The following is a 26003-nucleotide window of genomic DNA, read 5'->3' as shown; positions in this document are numbered from 1 at the left end:
TTTATTTAGGACTGAATGTTAAAATTAGGTCGACTAAATTACACTGCTCAAAAGACACCAAATTGGTTGAACGACCCACCTGCTGCAACTTTTGAACATTGCTTTTGTTTAAAAGGAGAGCCTAATGAGCATGACTGAGTAGACCTACACTGAGTGTACAAAACATTAGGAACACCATTCTTAATATTTCGTGGCACCCACTTTTGCCCTCAGAACAGCCTCAATTAGTCGGGGCATGGACCCTACGGGGTGCAAAAAGCACTCCACAGGGATGCTGGTCCATGTTGACTCCAATGCTTCCCACAGTTGTGTCAAGTTGGCTGGTTGTCCTTTGGTTGGTGGCCCATTCTTGATACCCATGGGAAGCTGTGCAGCGTTGCAGTTCTTGACACACTCAAACCGGTGTGTCTGGCACCTACTACCATACCCCGTATAAAAGGCACCTAAATATTTTGTCTTTACCTGCTGAAACGGCTCATATTCACATTCCAAGTCTCACAAATCCTTCTTTACCCTGTCTCGTCCACTTTATCTGCACCGATTGAAGTGTATTTAAAAAGTGACATCAACAAGGTACAATAGCTTTCACCTGGATTCACCTGGGCAGTTTGTCATGGAAACAGCAGGTGTTCCTAATGTTTTGTCCACTCAATATATATATATATATATACATTGAAATCCTGAGTAGTGTACGGACTTCTTTCCTAGTTTTACTGCCCTCTACTGGACACATGTGGTCAATGGAATTAAAAACCCATTGGGATTGGTTGAACCTCGAAGCTACAGGAGCTACAGCCAGGAAACCAACAAAACACCAACACTGATTGACAGAAACTCAGAACTAAAGATTTATTCTTACTTTATGTTGGAAATACAACACAATTTGAATACGTTTTAAATAGAATTTCAATGAAAAGACACTTGTGATAATGTAGGCCGTCATTTTAAATAAGAATTTGTCCTTAACTGACTTGCCTCAGTTAAATAAAAGGTTAGATACAAAAATACAAAACTTAAATGATAATAAAGGTGTTTTCTCTTTCGCTGTAATATTTATTTAAGTTTTAATGCTCCAAAACTTCAAAAGACACATTGAATTCAAAATGTGTTTGACTCCATTGCTGAGATCAGATTATTATTGGATTTTATATTATACTCTATCCTTCAAAACGACAAAATGACAATCAATGTCCAACGGACCAAAAAGACAGCAGTTTTACTGTTTAAACAACTGTAAACCTAAGATAGATATACACCATAGAGGAAAAGTGTAATATATGAAATACTAGCCATATTTAATTCTAATAGCTGGTATACTTTCCAATAGCCAACATTCATGGAAGGTAATAAAGTAGTTTTATTTTTAATTACAAAATAATAACATGTGGACAAGCATTGAGAAAAAGTTTGAACAAGTAACAATAGTAGCTATGGAAACATGTGTGCACAACCCTACACATTGAAATAATGATGTAGAATGTGTCATGTATGCACTATAATTGGTTTTACTGAGCACATGAAAGCAAAAAGCATGCTTTCATTAAATAAAAAGTAACAAAGGCAACATTTTAAAAAATCCAAAGGAAACAAAGAAAATACTAATAAGATAAGATTATTTGAATATAAAGTAAAGCTTTTGGGGATATATATATATATATACACACACACACACACACATTAACAAAATATAATGAAATAATGCAGGGTATGACTACAGGCATAAAAACATCATTTCTAAACATGGTATTTTCTCTTAAGTGCCAGGATTAGTTTTTATAAATTCATCTGATTTAAACAAATAACTATTTAAAGTGCACATCCTAGAGCTTATAAAACCTGACCAGATCCATTCAACCCTTTTCATACTGTAGATTTACAAATATACTAGAACATAGATAAAACATCCCGAACATTGTCAGATTATTTTAGATTTAAATGTATTAATATCCTTGCTTGAACTCAGGCCTTTTTTGTTCTGTCTGTGTGAAATCAAAAAAATGAGTATTCCTGCGCAACAATTTCCATTTTCTTTACTGAAAGTACATATTTTTCCAAAATACAATATAGATTGTAAAAACAGCAATTTATATTCTATAATTCTATAATGGATCGAATGATTTCAAGAAAATGAAAACGGTATAACAATGCTTTCCCAGACTCACTAAGTACCCCAGGTCTGCATTAAAAGTTTAAGCAAACATCTACACATTTGATCTATTTACACCCAACATCAAGAGAGCACAAAACAAACAGCGAACACATGACATTTGTCTGTCTATCAGTCAAGTTAAACGGAAAAATCCTTTGGTTTGATAAATACACACACAGTTCGAGGAAAAGTGGGGTACAGTACTCAACACGGAACTCTTTTACATGAACAGAAAATGAGATGAAATGGAGAACAGCATCACAGCATAAACGTTGAGAGGCATTGTGGATAACTGAGATGGAAATAAAGCTAATCAAAATGGATTCACACACGAGGGAAGAGAACAGTACAACTGTACGACAGGGAAACAACATTGGCTAAAAGTAAACATTTTTTAAAATCTGGAATCTAGTTTGTCTGACAAAATAGTAAAAGTATTTACAAGATACGAGGTTAGAGTTTGGTGTTATGTCATACTAACCCTACTAAATTCACATACTGTACCTAGCATACTATCTTTCACGACACCCTCCAGTCTTCTAAGCTTTTGGCATCACACTGAAATAGCACTTTTACAGTACATGACAACCCACTCAAAAAAGTACAGTATGACTGTCAGGTAATGTTTCCACTAAAACCAAGTCCTTGTTTTTGTCTAATTTTTGACCTATCCTTGGATATACGTACTAAAACCAACAAAACAGCATATCTAGTGAGCTAACAGTTGTTCAGGTAACATGTATCGTCCAACCATCACACAGCTACGGTAGTTCTACAGGTTGTAGTTCTACAGGTTGTAGTTCTATAGGTTGTAGTTCTACAGGTGTACAGACAGGTAAGCTCCAGTAATTCTACAGGTTGTAGTTTTATAGGTGTACAGACAGGTAAGCTCCAGTAATTCTACAGGTTGTAGTTTTGCAGGCTGTAGTTCTACAGGTGTACAGACAGGTAAGCTCCAGTAATTATACAGGTTGTAGTTTTGCAGGTTGTAGTTCTACAGGTGTACAGACAGGTAAGTTCCAGTAATTCTACAAGTTGTAGTTTTGCAGGCTGTAGTTCTACAGGTGTACAGACAGGTAAGCTCCAGTAATTCTACAGGTTGTAGTTTTGCAGGTTGTAGTTCTACAGGTGTACAGACAGGTAAGCTCCAGTAATTCTACAAGTTGTAGTTTTGCAGGCTGTAGTTCTACAGGTGTACAGACAGGTAAGCTCCAGTAATTCTACAGGTTGTAGTTTTGCAGGTTGTAGTTCTACAGGTGTACAGACAGGTAAGCTCCAGTAATTCAACAGGTTGTAGTTTTGCAGGCTGTAGTTCTACAGGTGTACAGACAGGTAAGCTCCAGTAATTCAACAGGTTGTAGTTTTGCAGGTTGTAGTTCTACAGGTGTACAGACAGGTAAGCTCCAGTAATTCTACAGGTTGTAGTTTTGCAGGCTGTAGTTCTACTGGTGTACAGACAGGTAAGCTCCAGTAGTTCTACAGGTGTACTTCTACAGGTGTTTAGATAGGTAAGCGCTGGTAAACGTGCAGGTGTACAGCAGGCTTGGTCCAGGTGGCCACAGCTGGCGCCGTCTAGTCATCATGCTGCTCAAAACAGAACAGGATGGGAAACAGTGCAGTTTCAGCAATGTCAACATTTTTGGGCTGTTTGGCTCTAATCTGAATGTCTTACTGCCTTTATGCACAAACATTGAGAAAATGCTTCCCCCTGGTGGTTCCTAGGAGGACATTACTTTATTGTGGAGATTGAGAGTTGAATCCTGACTTGAGACGTAGCACGTGCATTTTGGGGAAAATATTCCATTAAACTGTGTAGGGTGTTTACACAAATGTAAAAATAAATATGCAGTAGGAAGTAGATAGAATTTGTGATGAGGAAGGTTTAGCGTCTTACCTCAACTCTCTGTAATGGGTACGCATGAAGATCGCCGGGAACAGTGACACATGTTCTTCTATAAAACACAAAGTTAAGTCAATACTCGATAACAATTAGAAACAAAAACACTTCCTAACCTCAGCAAACCAATCAGTGTCTGTTTTAAAAATAGAACTACACCACTTCATAGTATAGCAATATTCTCTAAGGTTGTAAGCTGTATCAAGTTTTTAGGTCACGTGCACAAGTTACGGTGAAATGCCTTTTTTGAAAACTCAAAAACCCAACAATGCAATAATCAATAACAATGCAATTCTAGAAGAAAATAAACACACGAGAAATAAGAAATATGAAGAACACAATACGTAAGCCTACTATACACAGCAGGGGTCGGCAACCTAAGGCACGTGTGCCAGCCTTCCATACATTGATTTCAAATGTGCGTTTGTATTCAATGCAATGTCGTAGTTTCCAAGGTATGTCAATCCTGATTAGCCAATGGGCTTTCATGATTTTGCAGGAGTTTCATACCATTAGTTCAGTGCAAGACAACCCACCTCACCTCTCCCACAAAATTCAAAACCAAGGCAGCACTGAAGATGAGAGATTCGTTTTCACATGGCTAGCAGCAAGCAAGCCTTCTTTTCTTATTTCAAAAAGTGCAGGGCACAAAATGTCATCAGCAAAGAAAAACAAGGCAGATGTCCACTCATTTATTGCCTCTTGGACAAATGAATAATGATTCGTTTTACTGATGCACCGGTCTATTTGCTCTCTTTGTTGTAAAACTGTTGTTTTGTCGGACATCAAGTGTGCGGCATCATTTTTGGAACGAGACATGAGAAAAACTTTAAGGATGAGGCGGACAAGACTGAAGGACTCGAAAGACACAATCATCTCAAAGATAAAAGACACGCCTGTGTCTGCCAGAACTGTTGAAAGGCGCGTTACCGAGATGGTTGAAAATGTATAGGAGCAGCAAACTGTAGCGTCAAAAGACGCACCTGTGTGGCTCTTGAGAGTTTGGATGTGATTGACATTCCACGTCTGGCAGTTGTTGCAACATACGGTGACTCAGAGCAGGTACGTGAGGAGCTGCTTGGTCTATAAACCAGATCACAGATCATTTTGAGGAGAGAGAGGTGTCGATATCAAAAACACATTCGCTATTACACCCAGCTATGGTGGGGAAACAGGATTCGGAAAGCTGACCGAAGATAAGATTGGCCACCCTGTGTTTAAATGTCACTATATAATTCACCAAGAGAATCTGTGTTCCAAGATCAAGCCTGCGGGGCTAATGGAAAGCGCCTCTGTTAAGCGAGCTATGGAATTCTTACTTTTGTGGATATTCAACAGACACAATTAGTTGTAATGCACATTTGAAAATCACTACTAGCACACAGATCGCTAGACATGTTAAGATAAATAGTAAAGTGGCACTCCAAACAAAAAAGGTTGCCGACCCCTGACATATAGGGACAGTTCCAATACCATATTTACAATGTGCAGGGATACTGGAGTGATGGAGGTAGATATCTATAGGGATAAGGACTAGGCAACAGGATATAAGATTAACAGAGTAGAAGCAGCTCGCACAGTGCCTTCGGAAAGTATTCAGACCCCTTCACTTGGTCCACATTTTGTTGCGTTACAGCCCTCTTCTAAAAATTGATTAAAGAAATAAAACATCTCAGCAATCAGCATACAATGCCACATAATTACAAAGTGAAAACAGGTTTTTAGAAACTGTTGCAAATCTTTTTTGAAACTGAAATGACTTATTTACATTTTATTCAGACCCTTTGCTATGAGTCTCGAATTGAGCACTGGTGCATCCTGTTTCCATTGATCATCCTTGAGATGTTTCTACATCTTGATTGGAGTACACCTGTGCTAAATTCAATTGATTGGACATGATTTGGAAAGGCACACAACCGTCTATATAAGGTCCCACAGCTGACAGTGCATGTCAGAGCAAAAACCAAGCAATGAGGTCTTAGGAATTGTCCGTAGCGCTCCGAGACAGGATTGTGCCGAGGTACAGATCTGGGGAAAGGTACCAAAAAATGTCTGCAGCATTGAAGGTCCCCTAAGAACACAGTGGAATCCATCATACTTAAATGAATGAAGTTTGGAACCACCAAGACACTTCCTATAGCTGGCCGGCCAGGCCAAACTAAACAATTCGGGCAGAAGGGCCTTGGTCAGGAAGGTTACCTAGAACCCGATGGTCTAGGCAAGAGCTCTAGAGTTCCAATGTGGAGATGGGAGAACCTTCCAGGTTCATCTCTGCAGCACTCCACCAATGAGATGATTATGGTAGAGTGGCAAGACAGAAGCCAGTCCTCAGTAAAAGGCACATGACAGCCCCCTTGGAGTTTGCCAAAAGGCACCTGAAGACTCTCAGACCATGACAAACAAGATTCTCTGGTCAGATGGAATCAAGATGGAACTCTTTCGCCTGAATGCCAAACGTCTTGTCTGGAGGAAACCAGGGACCATCCCTACGGTGAAGCATCGTGGTGGCAGCATCATTCTGTGGGGGTGCTTTTCAGTGGCAGGGACTGGGAGATTGATCAGAATCGAGGGAAAGATGAACGGATAGATCCTTGATGAAAATCTGCTCCGGAGCGCTCAGGACCTCAGACTGGTGCGAAGGTTCACCTTCCAACAAGACAACAACCCCAAGCACACAGCCAGAACAATGCAGGAGTGGCTTGTGGAGAAGTCTCTGAATGTCCTTGAGTGGCCCAGCCAGAGCCCGTACTTGAACCCGATCGAACATCTCTGGAGAGACCTGAAAATAGCTGTGCAGTAATGCTCCCCATCCAATGACAGAGCTTGAGAGAATCTACAGAGAAGAATGGGAGAAACTGCCAAAATGTTACCTTTATTTAACTAGGCAAGTCAGTTAAGAACAAATTCTTATTTTCAATGACGGCCTAGGAACAGTGGGTTAACTGCCTTGTTCAGGGGCAGAACGACAGATTTTTACCTTGTCAGCTCGGGCATTCAAACTTGCAACCTTTCGGTTACTAGTCCAACACTCTAACCACTAGGCTTCCTGCCACTCCATAAATACAGGTGTGCCAAGCTTGCAGCGTTATACTCAAGAATACTTGAGGCTGTAATCGCTGCCAAAGGTGCTTCAACAAGGTAGTGAGTAAAGGGTCTGAATACTTACGTAAATAACATTTTAAAAAAAATAAAATTGTAATAAATTAGCAAAAATATCTAGAAACCTGCTTTTGCTTTGTCATTATAGGGTATTGTTTTATAGATTGATGAAGGGGGGAAATAATTGTATCAATTTTAGAATATGGCTGTAACCTAACAAAACGTGTCAAGGGTTCTGAATACTTTCCGAATGCACTGTATGTGAGTGGGTGTGCGTGTGTGTAAAGTCCGTATAAATGTATGTGCATATTAAGTGATCAGATGATGGAGTGAGTGTGTAGGGCCCTGTAAGTGTGCATAGAGACAGTGCAGAAATAAAAGGTCGATGCTATTGTTCTCTATAAGGAGTGAGTAGGTGTCCTGTAAGTGTGCATAGAGACAGTGCAGAGATAAAAGGTTGATGCTATTGTTCTCTATAAGGAGTGAGTAGGTGTCCTGTAAGTGTGCATAGAGACAGTGCAGAGATAAAAGGTTGATGCTATTGTTCTCTATAAGGAGTGAGTAGGTGTCCTGTAAGTGTGCATAGAGACAGTGCAGAGATAAAAGGTTGATGCTATTGTTCTCTATAAGGAGTGAGTAGGTGTCCTGTAAGTGTGCATAGAGACAGTGCAGAAATAAAAGGTTGATGCTATTGTTCTCTATAAGGAGTGAGTAGGTGTCCTGTACCTTTTCATGAAGTCGGTGATGGAGGACTGGGTCAGAGAGCCAAGGATGCCTCAATGCTTCAGAGGCACCTATCCTCCAACTGCACAATAACACACATACACAAACACAAGCTGTGAGATAAATGTAGAAACAGATGTAAAGCTCTGTCTCTTGGCAGACATTCCCCTGAGAGATAGATTTTAATATATTGCAAAATGTACTTTATGTGTTAAGCAATATATTCTGGAATGAGGCAGGTGTATGCAGGGGAGAAAGTAAGGTGGTACGGTCCAGTACGGCGTCCTGGCAAAATAAATACTGTGAGCCCTTTGACTTGATTGTTTGACAATCAGATGAAAACATCATGACTGGTTGTGTTTATGCCACAAGAAAAGCTAACACGTTGTAAAAGTTAAATGAAAAATCTTTATAATTAGGACCATCGAGATGCTATAGAATTTATAGGGATTCTAAATGTAATTCTTTGATTAGGTCCCCACGTCACGTTAGGTAGGATTAGGCAGCCGCCTAGAGCTGCAGTTTGACGAGGGAGGCCTTTTCCGAGCTAAACTGACCAAGACGCACCTCCAACAACACATAACACCTCACATTACTCTGTCTAAAAACAATGATAACGTCTCTCACCCAGTGGCATGAGGGCTATTTAGGTGAGCGCTGATGCCGCCCCATGATAATCAGTGTCCACTTTGTCCATGCCCAGCGCGCCTCTCCAGGGTGCTGTTAAAGAGACGCAGCGCTGCGGTGCTCCATCAACGCTCCATCAGATTCATTTTACATGAATGATGTAGCCTACAGTGGAAAGAGTAGTAGCCTATGTGGTTTTTCTGTAGCTCATAGACTGGAGACCAAATGTATAACAATGTCATGAGACAGACACTTTTTAAATCATTAACTAATTAATGAGGAAGTCAAAGAAAAAGGCAGTTTTGGATTGGCTGCGACATAATCAAACAGCGGTGGACAGCAAACGGAGATGAAAGTAATTAATTTTAACAATTGTCTTCATTTAATTTGACTTCACTAACAACAATAGGGCTTTGCTAGAGTCTATTTTCCTATGTAAAAAGAGGTAAGCCTACCTGATTGACAGGCGTAATTATGCTGTCCTTAGATTTATCAGTATAGCCAAATCATCCAATACCGTCACCATGCATTCCTTAAATACCTCCGTGTCTGGGAAGGGCTTGGTGGGTTTGGTTAAAACCAGGGCTTTAATTTAGTGAGGGTACAGTGGCTTGTGAAAGTATTCACCCCCCTTGGCATTTTTCCTGTTTTGTTGCCTTACAACCTGGAATGATAATGGATTTTTTTGCGGGGGTTGTATCATTTGAAGTTACAAAATATTTTTCATTGTGAAACAAACAAGAAATAAGACAAAAAAAAACAGAAAACTTGAGCATGCATAACTATTCATCCCCCCCAAAGTCAATACTTTGTAGAGCCACCTTGGGGTATGTCTCTATAAGCTTGGCACATCTAGCCACTGGGATTTTTGCCCATTCTTCAAGGCAAAACTGCTCCAGCTCCTTCAAGTTGGATGGGTTCCGATGGTGTACAGCAATCTTTAAGTCATACCACAGATTCTCAATTGGATTGAGGTCTGGGCTTTGACTAGGCCATTCCAAGACATGTAAATGTTTCCCCTTAAACCACTCGAGTGTTGCTTTAGCAGTATGCTTAGGGCCATTGTCCTGCTGGAAGGTGAACCTCCGTCCCAGTCTCAAATCTCTGAAAGACTGAAACAGGTTTCCCTCAAGAATTTCCCTGCATTTAGCATTCCTTCAATTCTAACCAGTTTCCCAGTCCCTGCTGATGAAAAACATCCCCACAGCACGATGCTGCCACCACCATGCTTCACTGTGGGGATGGTGTTCTCGGGTGGTGAGAGGTGTTGGGTTTGCGCTAGACATAGCGTTTTCCATGATGGCCAAAAAGCTCAATTTTAGTCTCATCTGACCAGAGTGCCTTCTTCCATATGTTTGGGGAGTCTCCCACATGCCTTTTTGTTTGCTTATTTTTTTCTTTAGGCATTGGTTTTTTTTTGGCCCCTCTTCCGCAAAGCCCAGCTCTGTGGAGTGTACGGCTTAAGGTGGTCCTATGGACAGATATTCCAATCTCCGCTGTGGAGCTTTGCAGCTCCTTCAGGGTTATCTTTGGTCTCTTTTTTGTCTCTCTGATTAATGCCCTCCTTGCCTGGTCCGTGAGTTTTTGTGGGCGGCCCTCTCTTGGCAGGTTTGTTGTGGTGCCATATTCTTTCCATTTTTAAATAGATTTAATGGTGCTCTGTGGGATGTTCAAAGTTTTGGATACTTTTTTATATCCCAACCCTGATTTGTACCTCTCCACAACTTTGTCCCTGACCTGTTTGGAGAGCTCCTTGGTGTTCATAGTGCTGCTTGCTTGGTGGTGCCCCTTGCTCTGTGGTGTTGCGACTCTGGGGCCTTTCAGAACAGGTGTATGTATACTGAGATCATGTAACAGATCATGTGACACTTAAATAAAGTCCCCCTGTGTGCAATCTAACTAATTATGTGACTTCTGAAGGTAATTGGTTGCACCAGATCTTATTTCGGGGCTTCATAGCAAAGTTGGTGAATACATATGCACACACCACTTTTCCATTTTTTTATTTTTTTGAAATTTTTTAAACAAGTTATTTTTTTCGTTTCACTTCATCAATTTTGACTATTTTGTGTATGTCCATTACATGAAATCCAAATAAAAAATAAATTTAAATTACAGGTTGTAAGGCAACAAAATAGGAAAAATGCCAAGAGGGGTGAATACTTTTGCAAGGCACTGTATGCCATACCCTTTGTTAAAGAAAAGGGCAAAAAGGATACCTATTGTCAGCTTTAAATTTTGAAATGAATAAATAAAAAGTATCCAGATAATATAAAGTGTTCCATAACAACTTCATGATGCCTTATTCTAGAACCAAGCGTTAAAATGCCCACAAAAGATGTGACTGTGATGACATTCTGAATGCTGAGCTGTGGCATGCAATATTCAAGGAGATAAAACATTTACTTTCCTATTCTGTCCCTATTATTTGAGCCTTTCACTGTCGGAAAAGAGATGTTTAAACCCAGGCAGCTTTAGGGAAGCGCTTCTGTTGTTGGGTTAAAAGGATCCTCCCCTTTTTTTAAAATGTTTGCCTAAAATGACATACCCAAATCTAACTGCCTGTAGCTCAGGCCCTAAAGCAAGGATATGCATATTCGTGGTACCATTTTGAAAGGAAACACTTGGAAGTTTGTTGAAATGTGAAAGGAATGTAGGAGAATATAACACAATAGATCTGGTAAAAGATAATACAAAGGACAAACCAACCGTTGTTTTGTATTTCTTTGTACCATCATCTTTGAAATACAAGAGAAAGGTCAAAAGGTATTATTCCAGTCCAGGTGCAATCTAGATTTTGTCCACTAGATGGCAGCAGTGTGTGTGCAAAGTGTTAGACTGATCCAATTAACCATTGCATTTCTGTTAAAAAATGTGTATCAAGATTGCCCAAATGTGCCTAATTTGTTTATTAATAACTGTTCATGTTCAAAATTGTACACTCTCCTCAAACAATAGCATGGTATTATTTCACTGTAATTGTTACTGTAAATTGGACAGTGCAGTTCAATTAACAATAATTTAAGCTTTCTGCCAATATCAGATATGTCTGTGTCCTGGGAAATGTTCTTGTTACTTACAACCTCATGCTAATCGCATTAGCCTACGTTAGCTCAACCGTCCCGTGGAAGGAACACCGATCCCGAAGAAGTTTGCAACGGCTGAGTAGCCAGCAGTTGAATATTGAGATTTACTGCCTCGGTTGAGTCTCTGTCTGGGTGGAAAGGTAACTTTTGAAATTGATATTCTTAGATTCATACGGATGTCTCATATTGAACTATTTGCAAAAATCAACCGATTTGTTTCCAACAAGACCCTGGTTTGACAATGGAGAAATATGGTAAGAATGCCTATTTCTCTGTCCATTCTTGCCTGAAACTTCTATTTATTATCCACCTTTTTTGAGATGTTTTCTCTTGATTGCAAGGTGTTTTTCCCCAATCAACGCACAAATAAATATAAAAACAAATTTAATAGAGACATTGGTGATTTTATAAGTCTAATCAGAGTGAAAATATTAGGATACGTTATTGACATTGAACTGATTATATAGCTACTAACCAGATGTGTTAAACATTTTGTTTAATTTGTAGCATAGGCCTATGAATTGGCCTGCTATTATGTTCTGTTCTACCGACTATTAGCTGAGAAGAAAATTAGCCCAAGGCCAAACCTCTTGCAAACCCCTGCTGTACAGTATTCTAGTTTAGCAGGGATAGGAGGGGTTGTGGCAATTTTTTGTCTCGGTGCAGCAGAACGTCCAGAGCCACTCCAGGTCCATAAATGTTTGGTGTGCATGTGCGTGCGCATATTGGAGGTCCCGTACCAGGAAGAAATTAAATCTACTTTCACCCCTGGATGTATGATACCTTTTATTGACGATGAGTAGTTTAGAGATGAAATCTTTGGCTTCCTCTGAGATGTCTGTAAATTCTTCCTCGTCAAAGTTCCACTGGCAAGCAAGGATGTTGTTCAGAGTCTCAGGGTTATTGTCGCCCAGGAAAGGACACAGACCGCTGAGACTGTAGAAGGAGAGGAAGAGCCTTCAGAATGAGAGTGTGTGTGTGTGTGTGTGTGTGTGTGTGTGTGTGTGTGTGTGTGTGTGTGTGTGTGTGTGTGTGTGTGTGTGTGTGTGTGTGTGTGTGTGTGTGCGCGCTTACAGCATATATGTAATGACTCCCAGACTCCACATATCGGTGTTGAATGACACAAAGTCGTAGTTGACAACTTCTGGGGCCAGGAACTCTGGGGTGCCGAAATTCACTCGCAACTTCTCTCTGGGCATGTATCTGGGAGGAATACATGTTCATTTTGAAGAGGAATCTATCAATACAAATACCATGTTATAATACTGCATTCAGTGATACATCATATCATCTAAAATTATATGAATGAAACAAAGATCAATGTGAATTTGAAACCTACTTTCTGGCAAGTCCAAAGTCAATGATCTTGATTTTATTTGTGACTCTGCTCACACATAGAATATTCTCCGGCTGAAAGACAACAAAAAAGGAAACCCTTCAAGGTGAAAAAATATCAAGACACAGGTAGACAAGTGGTTATCTGTTGTGCACAATCTGTGTATTGCCCTGCTCTCAATAACATCACTGCCCCTGTCAAATACAGTGTGGTTGTTTACCTTGAGGTCCAGATGAAGGATGTACATCTTGTGCATGTGCTGAAGGCCCTCACAGATCTGCCTGATGAACATGACCGTGTCCAGCTCCATCAGAGTGTAGTTCTCGTCGATGATCCGGTCAAAGAGCTCCCCACCATCCACACTGCGATCACACACACACAAAGACATTGTACACTCGCAGAAAAAAAGGGTATGGTTAGGGTACAGTATTATTCTCTGGGGTACAAAAATATCAAAATACGCATAATGTACCTTCAGAGGTACACATATGATCTCACATGGTGCTGTTCAGTACCTTTTAGGGTACAAGTGCAGATAATCTAGTATAATGGTACATTTTTGTATCCAATATTTTTTATATAAAAAGGGACAATCACTGGAGGCGTAGCTTAGTGGAGGCATGGCTATCAGTTATTTTTGCCCACCCGTGAGTGGAAGTGTTGTACCTATGGTTATGTTATGGTTATGGTCAATGGTTATATTAGTTAAAGTTTGAGCATGTCCGCTGCATGTTCTGAAGTCTTTCTCAGAGTGGTGAAGGAAAAAATGAAAACTAACTGTTCAACTTTCACAACACAGTAACTGTTAGATCTCTGAAACGTTTTAACAAACATGCATTTATTGATCACTTGAGTAAAGTTAATTGGGAACCGGTACTTATATGTCTAGATATGGATAAAGCATGGGACTGTTTCAACTGTTTCTTAAGCATTGTGGATAAAGTGGCTCTATGGAAAACTGTAAGAATTAAACAAAAAACTGAACCCTGGATGAATCAAGAAATCCTTGAGGCCATTAAATCACGGAATACCACATTTTGAGAATGTAACAGAAGCAAAGAGGACGATGCTTTCCCTAGACACAGAACCCCAAGGAACAAAGATAGTCAGATGATTGAAGATGCCAAAAAATCATATTTTAATTGCAACATTTCTGAGAAAAGGAATAATCCTAGGTAGTTGTGGAATTCCCTAAAACAGTTGGCATATAGTGATAAACAGAAACAAATGGCAAAATCTTGGGTCTTGAGGTCAAAGGACAAATTACGTTTGACAAGGAAGTGGCAGCTAAAAAATCTTTATGCCTTTTTCACAACAGTTGCCTCAGATTTCATTTAGAGGATACCTGGTTGTACTGGAGTGTATGGGGAGGGTCGGGACCCAGGCCATTACTCCAAGATGATTGTACAAGCTGATGCATTTTCCTTTACAGCAGTGTCCCCGGCTTGAGTTGGCAAGAGACTGTTTAAACTAAACTGCTCTAAAGCTACAGGCCTCGACAATATCCCTGACAGGTTTTTAAGATATGCTGCTGAATTTATTGCCCCCTTTGTCACCTATTTAGCAGGGAAGAGTTTCCACACATACAAAACATAATAGAGTGATCCTATCCACAAGAAGGGCAGCAAAACTCACATGGGAACTATAGACCTGTATCTATTTTTGAGTGTGGTGTCTAAAGTGCTGGAAAAAGTTTGATACAAATTACAGTCTGGTTTATGAAAGTCCCACTCCACTGACAAGTCTATTGTTTTCAACTGACTTTATCAGGACTTTTCTGTGGAATGATAATGCTGGATCTGCAGATGGCATTTGACAAGGTTGATCATAGTACCATGCTTTTGGTTTTAACAGCAGGGCCATTGACTCGGTTAGATCCTATTTATCAAGTAGAGACAAAATGGTGGATGTTAATGAAAACTTTCTAGTGCAGTGGTCACCGATCTTTTGTGAGTCAAGATTACTTTCACAGCCAAAAAACAAGTCGAGATTTTTTTTAAACATGACTTACATTTTTTTTAAACATTAGCCTAATAAAAACAGTTCTGTCGGAATGAGGTTTGTGCAGTAGGTCTAATACATTATCACAGCATATTGGCTATATACCTGGCCTGCCAATAGTGTTATTTTCAGACCATATTATATTTCAATATTCAAGCTTTGATAACAAAATAGATCAGTTGGTGTGGCACTTGCAAGGCACAGCTTTTTATTTTACTGGACTGATGGTACCTGCATCTCATGGTCATGGTGCTTTTAACTGTGACCTCGGAAAAATGGTTTTCCCCAATCGGATCTCGTTTTTTTCCCTCAGAGATCCCAATTGTCTTAAACACACTGAAGTCAAAAGTCAGAGATTTTGTTTTGAACACAGCATTAGTCTCAGAAGTATTCCTTTTCTCCGGTGCGACTGACCAGAGAGAGGGGACACAGTTTTACACCTGATGAAGAAATAAGAGTTGCACCGCATCTGCCTCAGGCACAAATTCATGTTGTTCATATGACCAGAGAAAGTGAAATACTCCTCGATATTAAAATATACTGCTAATTAAAATAGCTGCTAATAATAATAAAAATGCAGGGCTATCGATACACTTGGCTACTCATTTATTGCAGGGCGAGTGTAAGTAAAGAGAAGCGCGTTTTATTTTTTGTAATAGTGTTGAATAAAAAACAGTTTTGAAAGTGCTGATTAAAACTTAGACATGATCTCACTCCTAAAAACAGCAGCTCTTTGCTACATTGTAAATTGCTTTTGTATGTGGATGACTCTGCTCTACTGGTGTCCCATTAGAGCAAAGCCTAGAAGAGATCCTTAGTACAGTTACCCAATATCAGTAAATCACATTCAGATAACACATTTCATCTGCATCATGAAAAACAGAATCCATCTTATTTGGTTCCAGAGTAAAAGCTGTCAAGGTCCACTGGTTTTAGTTTCAAAGTAGGCAACTCAGTGGTTACACCAAAAACATCAGTTTCACCTTGGGTGTGAATTGGATACGTACCTCCCTGGTGAGACTATGACTATGGAAGGTTTTAACAAAGATAAACCACAAAACTAAATTCCTGGACCTCAAAATATATTGATGTGACACCCTAAAGACTCTGGCAAGTGCGCTAGTTCAGTGTCACTTTGATTATGCCTGCACATCATGGCTCACCAGCATCCCTAAACATCTAAAGAATACAGACAGACCAGCCAAAAACAAACTGGTGAGGTTTTTACTTAAAATCCCCCCACTCATCTGGAGGTCAAGCATTTTCATCAGCTAGAGAAAAAGGTCAAATTAATTCCACTTGCTCTGGTCCATAGAATCATTACTGCCTCAGCCCCTAGGTACCTATCAAATCATTTACTTATATTAGAGATGCCCACCAGAGCCTGATATCGCCTGTTTTTAAATTCAAGAGTCTATCTGGTAAGAACACCTTTTTATATACCGTTGCTGTTGAGTGGAACAAACTACCCCAGCAACTTAAAGCCATGCCGACCCCAATCTCGTTTAAAAAAGAATGTCAAAAGCTGGCTGATGATCGAGCAATATATATCTTTTTCAAGTCTTTATGTAATATGTCTTTATTTATGTAATGTTGTAATGCTTTCGCACCATGGAATTTAGGGATTACAATGGAAATAAGTCAGACTTTTTTGTGATATGCCTGACACTTTAAAAAAATGTATCTGTTGTGTGTGTTTATTTAACTGGCAAATAATATCTATCAATCAAATTTACCACCTGGTGATGTCACCAGGCAGTAAAAAACAGCTCTTACACTAAAAGGGCATTATCATTTTCACAATTTCACGGTGTTATTGAAACCTCATAGTGTAGAAATGTATATAAAACACAGAAAAAAATCACATTTTTGACTGCACTGGTCCTTTAAAGATGTGGGTTGAGAAAACATTATGAGAAGGAAGATACAGCAAGGTTGAAAACCATAGAGATTCAGTATAATGCTGATAACGTTCCATTTAATTCTGTGGAGGGAACGTACTATTCCAGCACCAGGATGATATCATTCCTGGACTCGTAGGCGGCGTAGAGCTGGATCAGGTTGGCGTGGTCCAACTGGTTCATGACCATGATCTCATTCTTGACCACCTCCTGCATGCCGAACACACACCAACCACACAATGAGAAGTGTCAAATGTTCACTCACAGCTAGCAGGCAAGGCAAGGCTCTTTTCTGGGTCAAATTAAAAACATCTGAGGAAATACATCCCCCATCCACGTAGACTGAAGTGGACTTAGAGCATTATGTTCCGATGTCTACTTCCACATTTTGAATATGAAGCCAAGTGGGTCCGCCTTCAAAAAGTAGTTTTCAAGGAAGCTACAAGGATGTGTGGAGGTTTTTACATGCATGCAAATCATGTCTAAAAAAAAAAGTTGACTTTGTACCTTTTCTTTCTGACTCCGGGCTTTGATGATTTTGGAAGCTAGCGTGAGACCTGAGGAGTTTTCCATGCATTTGTGCACCTGGCCAAAACGACCCCTAGGAGAGAGCAAAGATAAGTAAAGTGTCATCAGTTCAACGTTTCTGAGTTACACCTGTCTGTGTCGTTTTATGATTTATAATGGGAACGTTTCAACGCAACCATACTCCCTCGACAGGGGTCAGAAAGACTTGCCAAAACTATCACCTGCAAGTCACAAATCATATAATGTTACACATCAAGATAACACATCCCCTGAATTGATTGGGATCTCACGGTCAGAACTTGAACTATCAGAACTATTTTATCAGTATGTCCTCAAATACAAAATCAGATCTCTTCCAATACAGTAAAGTAATATCATTTTGTGAAGGTATTGTATTTTGTATTGATTTCTCCTATAATATAAATTTGAAGCTATGAACCAGGGGAGAGAAGAAGAGAGGAGAGTTACACACCTGAACATTCTGCCCCTGAACAGGCAGTTAACCCACTGTTAGCCCACTGTTCCTAGGCCGTCATTGAAAATAAGAATTTGTTCTTAACTGACTTGCCTAGTTAAATAAAGGTTAAACAAATAAAAATGCTCACGGACACAATGGCATCTAGGATTTGATACTAGTAATGCTCAGGTTGGAACACTTACCCTCCTAGAATCTCAACTCTGTTGATGGTGTAGAAGTTGTTGATCTGGTTGGGTTTGGCCGACACTATCCGATGGTTGAATGGAGCTGGTGGAGGAGGACTTTTGTCTAAAGGGAGGTATGAAATACATACAAATATATTCTTATTTATTTATCCTTCATTTAACCAGTGAAGTCATTTTGAGATTGATATCAAGTGAGCCCTGGCAAACAGTAGCATGGAGGGGAAATATAAGCTGTATTGTCAATCAGTTAACATGTGCTCTTGTAATGGTACCTCAGGATTGTCATAATCAAATTATCACCCTGTGCTTACTCACACCCTGTGGTAAACATGACAGAAGATACAAGGTTGGTTATGCAAACTTCAGTTCTCTCGTACTTTGCTACTCCGAGAGAGCATGCTTTTCTATCCAAATCCAATAAGGGTATGAATATTTTCTACAGAAAGAGATAATTGCCACCATATCAGCAATCTGTTGGATTTCATATTAGGCCCGAATCCTAAGATTTGTTTGCGTAATTCCAGTCTTCCACTGAGATCAATGTGTGACTTATGGAATCGTGTGCACATTTCAAATGAATAAGATTCCGCCCACTTACCACCCTTGCGCCAGACTTAAAGCCACGGTACCCCATAAAGATGCTGGTCCTCACCAATGAAGAACGTTTCCCCAGTAGACTGCTTGACTTCTGTGGCCTGATCTTTCCCCAGCCTCTTCTTCCGCTCCACACTGATATCCACCCCGTCTGCCTTGAAGACGCCCCATCCCTCATCCTCATCCTCTGGTCTCTCTGCTTCTTCCTCCTCCTTCCTCTCCCCCTCCCTCTCCTCCTCCTCTCCGTCCTCTACCCGACTCTTCTTGTGGTCCTCTACTCCCAGGTCTTCCTCCATCACCCGACGCTTACTGCCGGTGCTGCCCTCCTCCACCTGGTCCTGTTTTGCTGCCTCCAGAGACACAGATGAAGTACTTTTGTTGTGGTCTTCACAGCTGGAACAGACGGGCATGTTTTAGAAATGTTTCAGAAAATGTGGAATGCTGTTTCGCATGTGTGTGTATACGTGGAAGAGAGGGATCAGCACATAAAGCACCATTGAAGTAGGGTGAGAGAAAGGTAGAGTAAGATCGTGTGAAAAGGGGGACAAAGAGAGAGAAAGATAGAAATAGGAAGAGAGTGAGGGTAGAGGAGATACTGTACCTCTCGGGAATGGAGTTGGTGTCTCCTGGAGCTTCAGCTGAGGTTGGGAGAGAAGGGATATCCTTTACCGACATATCAACAGCTTCCGATGGGCCTTTAGAGAGTGTAGTGTCCCCCTCTTTCTCCTTCTCCCCCTCTTTTTCCTCTAGTCTTCCATCCTCCTCGGGCTTCTCTGTGATTTTCAACAGCTCCTCCTTTCTCTCCTCTTCCTTAGATTCATTAACAAGGTGGTCTTCCTTCTCCTTTTTTACAACCTCCTCCTCCTTCCTCTCTTCCACTTTTAGTCCATCTCCTGCAGCCTCCTCCTCAGACAATGACTCCTCTTCAGTCACAGGGGCCTTGGAGCCCTCGAGGATAAGGTCCAGCAGGTTTGTGCTGAGGGAACCCTCTGAGGCCCCTCCAGACCCAGCCTCCAGGTCCAGGAAGCCATCAGGGGTGAGGTGCTGCTGCTGCTGGTGACCTGATGATGATGATGATCTCTCTGCATTCTCCCTGTTGAGCTTCTGAACCACCTCTAGTAGCAACACCTGCTTCCTAAGGGAGATCGTATCTGCAGAGGAACAAACAGAATGTCAGAGGGTATACAGTTCAAATTAATTCAACCACCTGCCTGAACGTCACTTTGGTAACTTTAATCAGACAATTGCACAATGCCTCAGAATGTCAACACACTCCTGGTACCCTCCTAAGAGGACGGCAAGTGGTTGTCTGATGTTTCTGTCTGAACTTTTGAGCTCTTTGATGTTTCTGTGTCATGATATACTTGTTAGTACAATACTGTTGTTTACGTCTGACAGGAAGAGTGTCGTGACTTGCCTGTTCCCTTTCCTTTGGCTAAAAAGAAAGTATCAATTTTTCTTCTCTCGCTCTCGAAGCTTTCAGAACAGGTGTTGTTTACATCTCACATGTTACATGTTGTGAGTGCTGCTGTGTGGGATTTAGGTTGTTTTGACTAATAAAGGTCACTGTGTGTGTGAGTGGTGTATGGCTGTGATGTATTGTTGACACATTTGAATGTGCTGTGATGTGAGCACCTGCTGTGTCTGGGGGCTTCTTCTTTTTCTGTGCTTTCAGACCCTTCGGGCTCAGACCCGACTTCTCCTTCCCATCCTTCTTCTTGTGATCTTTTGGCTAAAGGAAGGGAAGAACGCGATATAAGATCATCGCGCTCTGCATTTGGTCTGCATGTCAACATTCCTTCAAATGAGGTCAGGTATGTATATTTCCCTTAAACCACTACCAGAATGCAATTACAATATCTACTGCTCAGAAACGTCATGAAAACATGTTTTCTTTGAGCAATTGAACACGTACAAAGTGTGCGGTGGGTTTGCTGTTTGCAAGGAAATTCTTTGGTCTGTGGAGCGTTGTTGTCTTGTGACTGTGAGTGGTCTCCGGGGAGCTGGGCTGCGTTCACATGCAGGGTTTATCATCCCTTGAGTACCTTTAGTGGCTTTAGTAGAGGTAGTTTTCTGTTAAGAAGACCGACAGCATGGCAATGTTAGTTGGACAGGGTGAATGGCATGCAACATGAGATGGATAAAGACACAGTTAGGAAGGGTAAGGAGGAAGGGTAAGGAGGAAGGGTAAGGAGGAAGGGTGAGGGGTGGTGTAAGGTACAACTGAACAAGAAAATTGGAAACAAGACATGAAAGAGTAAGGAAGAATTACATTAAAGTGACCGTCAAACATATAACATATAACTTATCAGTTGTTTTATTCAGGGCAGCACTCTGATACTGCGTTAATATGCATCAACATTTGTTTCAGTCAAAGCATGCTGTTGATTGCACACAGCAGATGAATGGATAGGGTGTTACATACGTACGAGGCTGCGAATTTATAGCATATCACCCGGCATAGTGAGTAATGGCATGCAATGCCAACCCTGAGCGGAAACATTTCGCGCAACCAACCAAACAAGTCTTCTCAAACAGACTTCAGTAAGGCGGGGCTCACTAGTACCACAGAAAACGCTCCAGTCCTTTTATGAGCAGATCAACATCTTAAAAAATGTCTCTTGAGGGCCTCTTAGTTGTTGGTTGTGAGGTAAGCACTGCTCAGTAGTAAGGCAGAGAAGATATTTTGAGGAGAGGGTTTCCACAGTGACAGCAGTGTTTCTTCCTGAAGGACAAATCTAAGGATAGGGGGGTTGAGTACAGTGTGTGTGTGTGTGTGTGGTGTGTGTGTGTGTGGGGAGGGGGAGGGGGGGGGGGCTAAAGTGACAGATGTCTGTGGTGGACAGACATCTCATACCTTGAGTTGATGGGAGCTGGCCAGAGGCTGAAGGTAGAACCTGACGAAAGCTCTGACGACAGCGAGAATTCAGTCATACAGTAGCCAATAGCCAATCACAGAGGTATGGATGCTGCCATAACATGTGGACTTATAAACAGTAAACATCTGGTTTTCAATGATACAGTATATTCAACATAGCTTCCTTTTCCCATGAAAACCGGATTGTAGGGACCCGCTCAGACGTTTCTCTTACACCTGCTACGTTAGGTCAGGACTTACATTACCTCCGAGTTGCTGTTTGAGTTCTAACCTCAAATCAAGCTGAAAAGGTTATGTCTGTATCAAATGAGTCTGTTTTGTGCTGGAACTGTGTTGAAATGGAAGGACCCTCATCGAACCAAATAAGGGTCTGACTACATTAAAATGTTCCGATACCAATACCTATTTACAGTACCCCTTTCCTTATACCCTAGTTCATCTACTTCACACTACTCTTCACCATGAAATGTGGAAACTCGTACGCTACACTGTCTATGCTTGATTTGATTTAAAAAATAAAATAGATCCTGCAGGTAATATACCCTGGGCATGAAAACAGATATCTGCCTGGCATCCACCCTTGTGCCAATGATGGAGAGTGATGGGGTACCTATAACCTGTTATAAGGCTTTAATGCCAAACACTACTACCCATTGACTTTCAGTGTCTGTGCCTAAGACCACCCCTCCGCGTGTTACTGCTATTCACATTGTATCAACAATTTCAAGTGCTTGTTGAAGTTGGAAGTGACTGCCCATTAAGCTCAGAGGAATTGGGTGTAAAGTTAATCTTCCACAACACAAACAGTGCCACACATTGTGTAACCCCGTCCAGTAGACAGTATGAATCAAATTCCTCTCTTTCTGTTATCTATTCAGTCCAGTACCAAATCTAGTCAACCAAATGCTTATACTAACTTCCCTAAGATAAACAAATATATTTATTGTCACATACAGAGATCTTTCTGGTCTTCTCTCACCATGTCAGTTGTTTTTTAAATATTTTTTTTGACATGTTTTATGAGCATTCATATTTGTCTACGCTTCAGCCATAGTAGTACAGCATCAATGAAGTAAAGTAGGGTTAAGTGCTTTGTTCAAGGGTAAATCAACAGATTTTCACCTTGTCATCTCAGGTATTTGAACCAGCAACCTATCAGCTACTGGCCCAATGCTCTAACCACTAGGCTCTCTCTCACCCCTGTCGCTACCTGTTGCCACCTGTTGCCAATGAGTCCTTAAGTTAGATCCCTATTTAAGCCACATGCCTGCTTCTAGTACAAAGGCAAATACATTCTACCGGTCCAGCACTCCATCCCCAAGCAATACCATGAATCTGAAAACAGCACCTACAGCATATAGCAACTGAAATCAAATCAAATTGTATTAGTCACGTGCGTAGAATACAACAGGTACCTTACAGTGACATGCTTACTTACGAGCCCCTAACCGACAGTGCAGTTTCAAAAAAATATAGAATAGAACGATATAGAACCACTCCACTATTAAAAACTCTCCCCTATACAGGTCCATCCTCTTCTTCCTATTTTGAGCCACTCAAATCTGAAGAAGTGCCAACCTCTGTGACATGTATCATACAGTGTTAAGTAGAGACATTTAGATCAATGGCTGTTCGACACTGTTACTATGGCGGGAGGTAAACAATGTACATGGGGGGTTGCCCTGAATCAGAGCTTGGAGAAGCCTAATTACCATGACGAAACGGTCACGTGGAATTAAACTGCCATCACAACTCGTGACCGCCGGTCTGGTGGTAATACAGTCACAGTAACAAGCCTAGTGGTGGAAAGTTCCCCATCAATTTTACCACTGTGTATAGGCTTTGGCACCTTCCATACAGTATGGCATACTATGCATGGCGCTATAAAACCAGTGAATATTGCTATAAACCAGTGGAGATCGCTATATAAGTCATATTGGTTTGACACATCGTCCAGCACTGCCTGAGGAAAAGTAGCATGAGCAAAGCCACAATCCTTCCTTAGGAAACAAAACTCAACTTGACTAGTCAGCTTTGCTGCTCTGATAATTTTCCTCTGCAGTGGCAAAGTCATAAAACGAAATCAAATCATAAACCAAACATGACAACATGGAACGCCGTGTCTACCTCCGAACCTATATACAACTGTGCAAATTTGTTTAAGGACATGTAACTTGCAGGTCCATGAGGGAACAGTGAACCCAGCAATTCATCTAACCTAAGTTCCCGTCACATCCATATCGTCAATCCATTCTAAAAATATGAACGCAGTTCACATTAACGTATCCAAGTGCCTTAATAAAGCAACCTTTATATAGTCTACATAGACCTGCAAAAACACACCTCTTTGGTTAGCGCAGTGTCATGACGTTGGCCTGGGGGATAGGTTTAAGACAGTCATAAATACCTCTTCCCCCCTTTTCCCTTCTCCAACCTACTGAGGTTACATTTTTAAAAAACCTTGGTTAACATAGAGATTCTGGGAACATCAGTATGTGGGGGGAAATGAACTATATTCTGGTAATCCGAACGATTGAACATATGCAGTGATACTTAAGTTAATGAATATGATGTCAGTTCGGTTGTCATCTGAGACATTCTCATTGATGATAAGATGACAAACTCTACAGTGGAAAGTCTACACATCAGAGTTATTGGATTCACATGGAATATTAGTTCAATTTAAATGTTTGAATATGAATTTTTTTGTGATGGGATGAAATGTGATTTTAGCTTCTAGAAAGTGAGAAGTGGGTTTTCATAAGTTAGGGCTGCTCACTCAGTGGCCCGCCCACGTGAAGAGACAGAGGTTGTAAACTATGAAACACACCCCTTTTCTCCCTTCCTATATAAGCCCTTGACGACAATAGAACTTCCTGTTCCGATGAGGTAGGATGACGATCCTATGTCAGAATGGTTCAGAAAATAACTACATGACGAAGCCAACATCAGCAGGAGCTTTGGTTGCGAATGGTATGAACTTTGAACTCTTATTCACTACAGAAGTGATACCTCCTAGCTGTTGAGTTAGCGACTGCAGCTGCAAATGCAGGTTAGGAAGGAACAGACAGAGTATTCCGTCTATCAACGACGTTACTACAATGTATTCAATTGACAACCAGAGACATTCTTCAAAGGACAGAGGACTCGGTTTGGCCACACGGCCTTCAATTTGCCACCAACCTACTGAAGCACAGCTCAGAGAAAATATTTATTGCGTTTTCCTTTTCCAAATGGCCGGTAATTTAGAATGCATAAGATACTGTATTTACGATAGCACAGCTTCGCCTTTGTTCCTGTCTTCCCGCTCTTTCACTCAACCCAGCCACTTTTCCGTTGTGTAACAAGTCGTCATATCTATTCCGCCCGCTAGGGACGTTTTCCTATGACGTAATTTGTAATCAAGTTATGATTTAATTATGTGTATGTGAATTATGTGTGATTAGTTAGGTATTTAGTAAGTAAATGATTAAACCCAATTTTGTATTGCTGATTCAAATTGTTAGCCAGGGTTCTTGCAGATAACCAAGAATGTACAACTTTCAGATGAGACTGAAGTAAGATGAAGATTAATGTTGACTGCTATGGATGTAAAATATTACTAGGTCTTTAAGAGTTTATTTGGAAGATAACAGCTCTATAAATATTATTTTGGGGTGCCCGATTCTCTAGTTAATTACATTTACATGATTAGCTCAATCAGGTGATATTAATTACAGAGAAATTATTTTGTAGAATAGCAAGTCATATCACATAATCTGGCATAGCCAAAGACATGACAGCAGTTAGAACTCCCAGTCTCACCTTGTCGGTCTTCTTAGTAACTGAGCTCTTGCTCTTTTCTGCGGACGATTGCCTCTTAATAGCCATCTTGAGGTCTTTTGACTTGGAGGCCTTGTGTGCTGCCGGACCCATAAACATCATCTCCATAACCCGGGGGCTCTTCATCGTCTCCCCAATGAATATGATGACCTGATGGATGCTGAGGACCAGCTTTTCCATCCCGTCCAGCTTCTCAGCCTGCTTCTCCGAGCGCTGGTCCAGAACTGTCATGATGGAGCTCATCTCCTGACACATCTCTCTCACCTCGCCCCCCATGCCCATGCCCTGGGTTTGAGCCAGGGCCGGTGGTAGAGTTCGGGCTCTGGCAGGGATATGGATCTCTTCCTTATCCACCTTCAGTGTTTCCATGTCCCTCTCTATACTGTCAATGTCCTGGGACATTCCATCCAGCCGGTTGAGGACCTTCTCCTGGATGTTGATGAGTTTGTCCATCTTACTGTTCAGAGACTCAATGTGATTCTGAATGAGGACCAAGCCGGCACCATTGCAATCGGTTACGTTATCCATCGTGCTTGGCTTTCTTGAGGTTGAGTTATAGTTCACTACCTTGGAACTCATGATAGAATCACTAGAACGCCCAATCGAAACAGAAAAACGGTCACGGAAAGGTTGGTGACCAATGTCCGTGAGACAGACGGGGAACCTTTTTTGGAAAATGTAGCCAGCCTTATCCCCCTG

The 26003-nt window shown here is 41.0% G+C and overlaps 1 protein-coding gene across 1 annotated transcript; it reads right to left on the bottom strand.

Annotated features, from left to right (window-relative positions):
* Window positions 1-836: 836 nt before the first annotated feature.
* Window positions 837-26003, bottom strand: LOC110508620 (uncharacterized). Its single transcript, XM_090225495.1, is given in 17 exon segments — window positions 837-3733; window positions 4044-4101; window positions 7872-7950; window positions 12365-12517; window positions 12656-12784; window positions 12921-12991; window positions 13138-13279; window positions 16920-17029; window positions 17327-17420; window positions 18008-18113; window positions 18663-18997; window positions 19206-19755; window positions 20240-20336; window positions 20520-20617; window positions 20620-20677; window positions 25287-25311; window positions 25369-26003. Coding segments are annotated over 16 exon segments (2619 nt in total). The 5' UTR covers window positions 25884-26003; the 3' UTR covers window positions 837-3733; window position 4044.

The sequence above is a fragment of the Oncorhynchus mykiss genome, chromosome 28 (genome assembly GCF_057628025.1).
Source record: "Oncorhynchus mykiss isolate SJ-2025 chromosome 28, ASM5762802v1, whole genome shotgun sequence".
Taxonomy (NCBI): Eukaryota; Metazoa; Chordata; class Actinopteri; order Salmoniformes; family Salmonidae; genus Oncorhynchus; species Oncorhynchus mykiss.
This window is presented reverse-complemented; position numbering and strand designations above follow the sequence as displayed.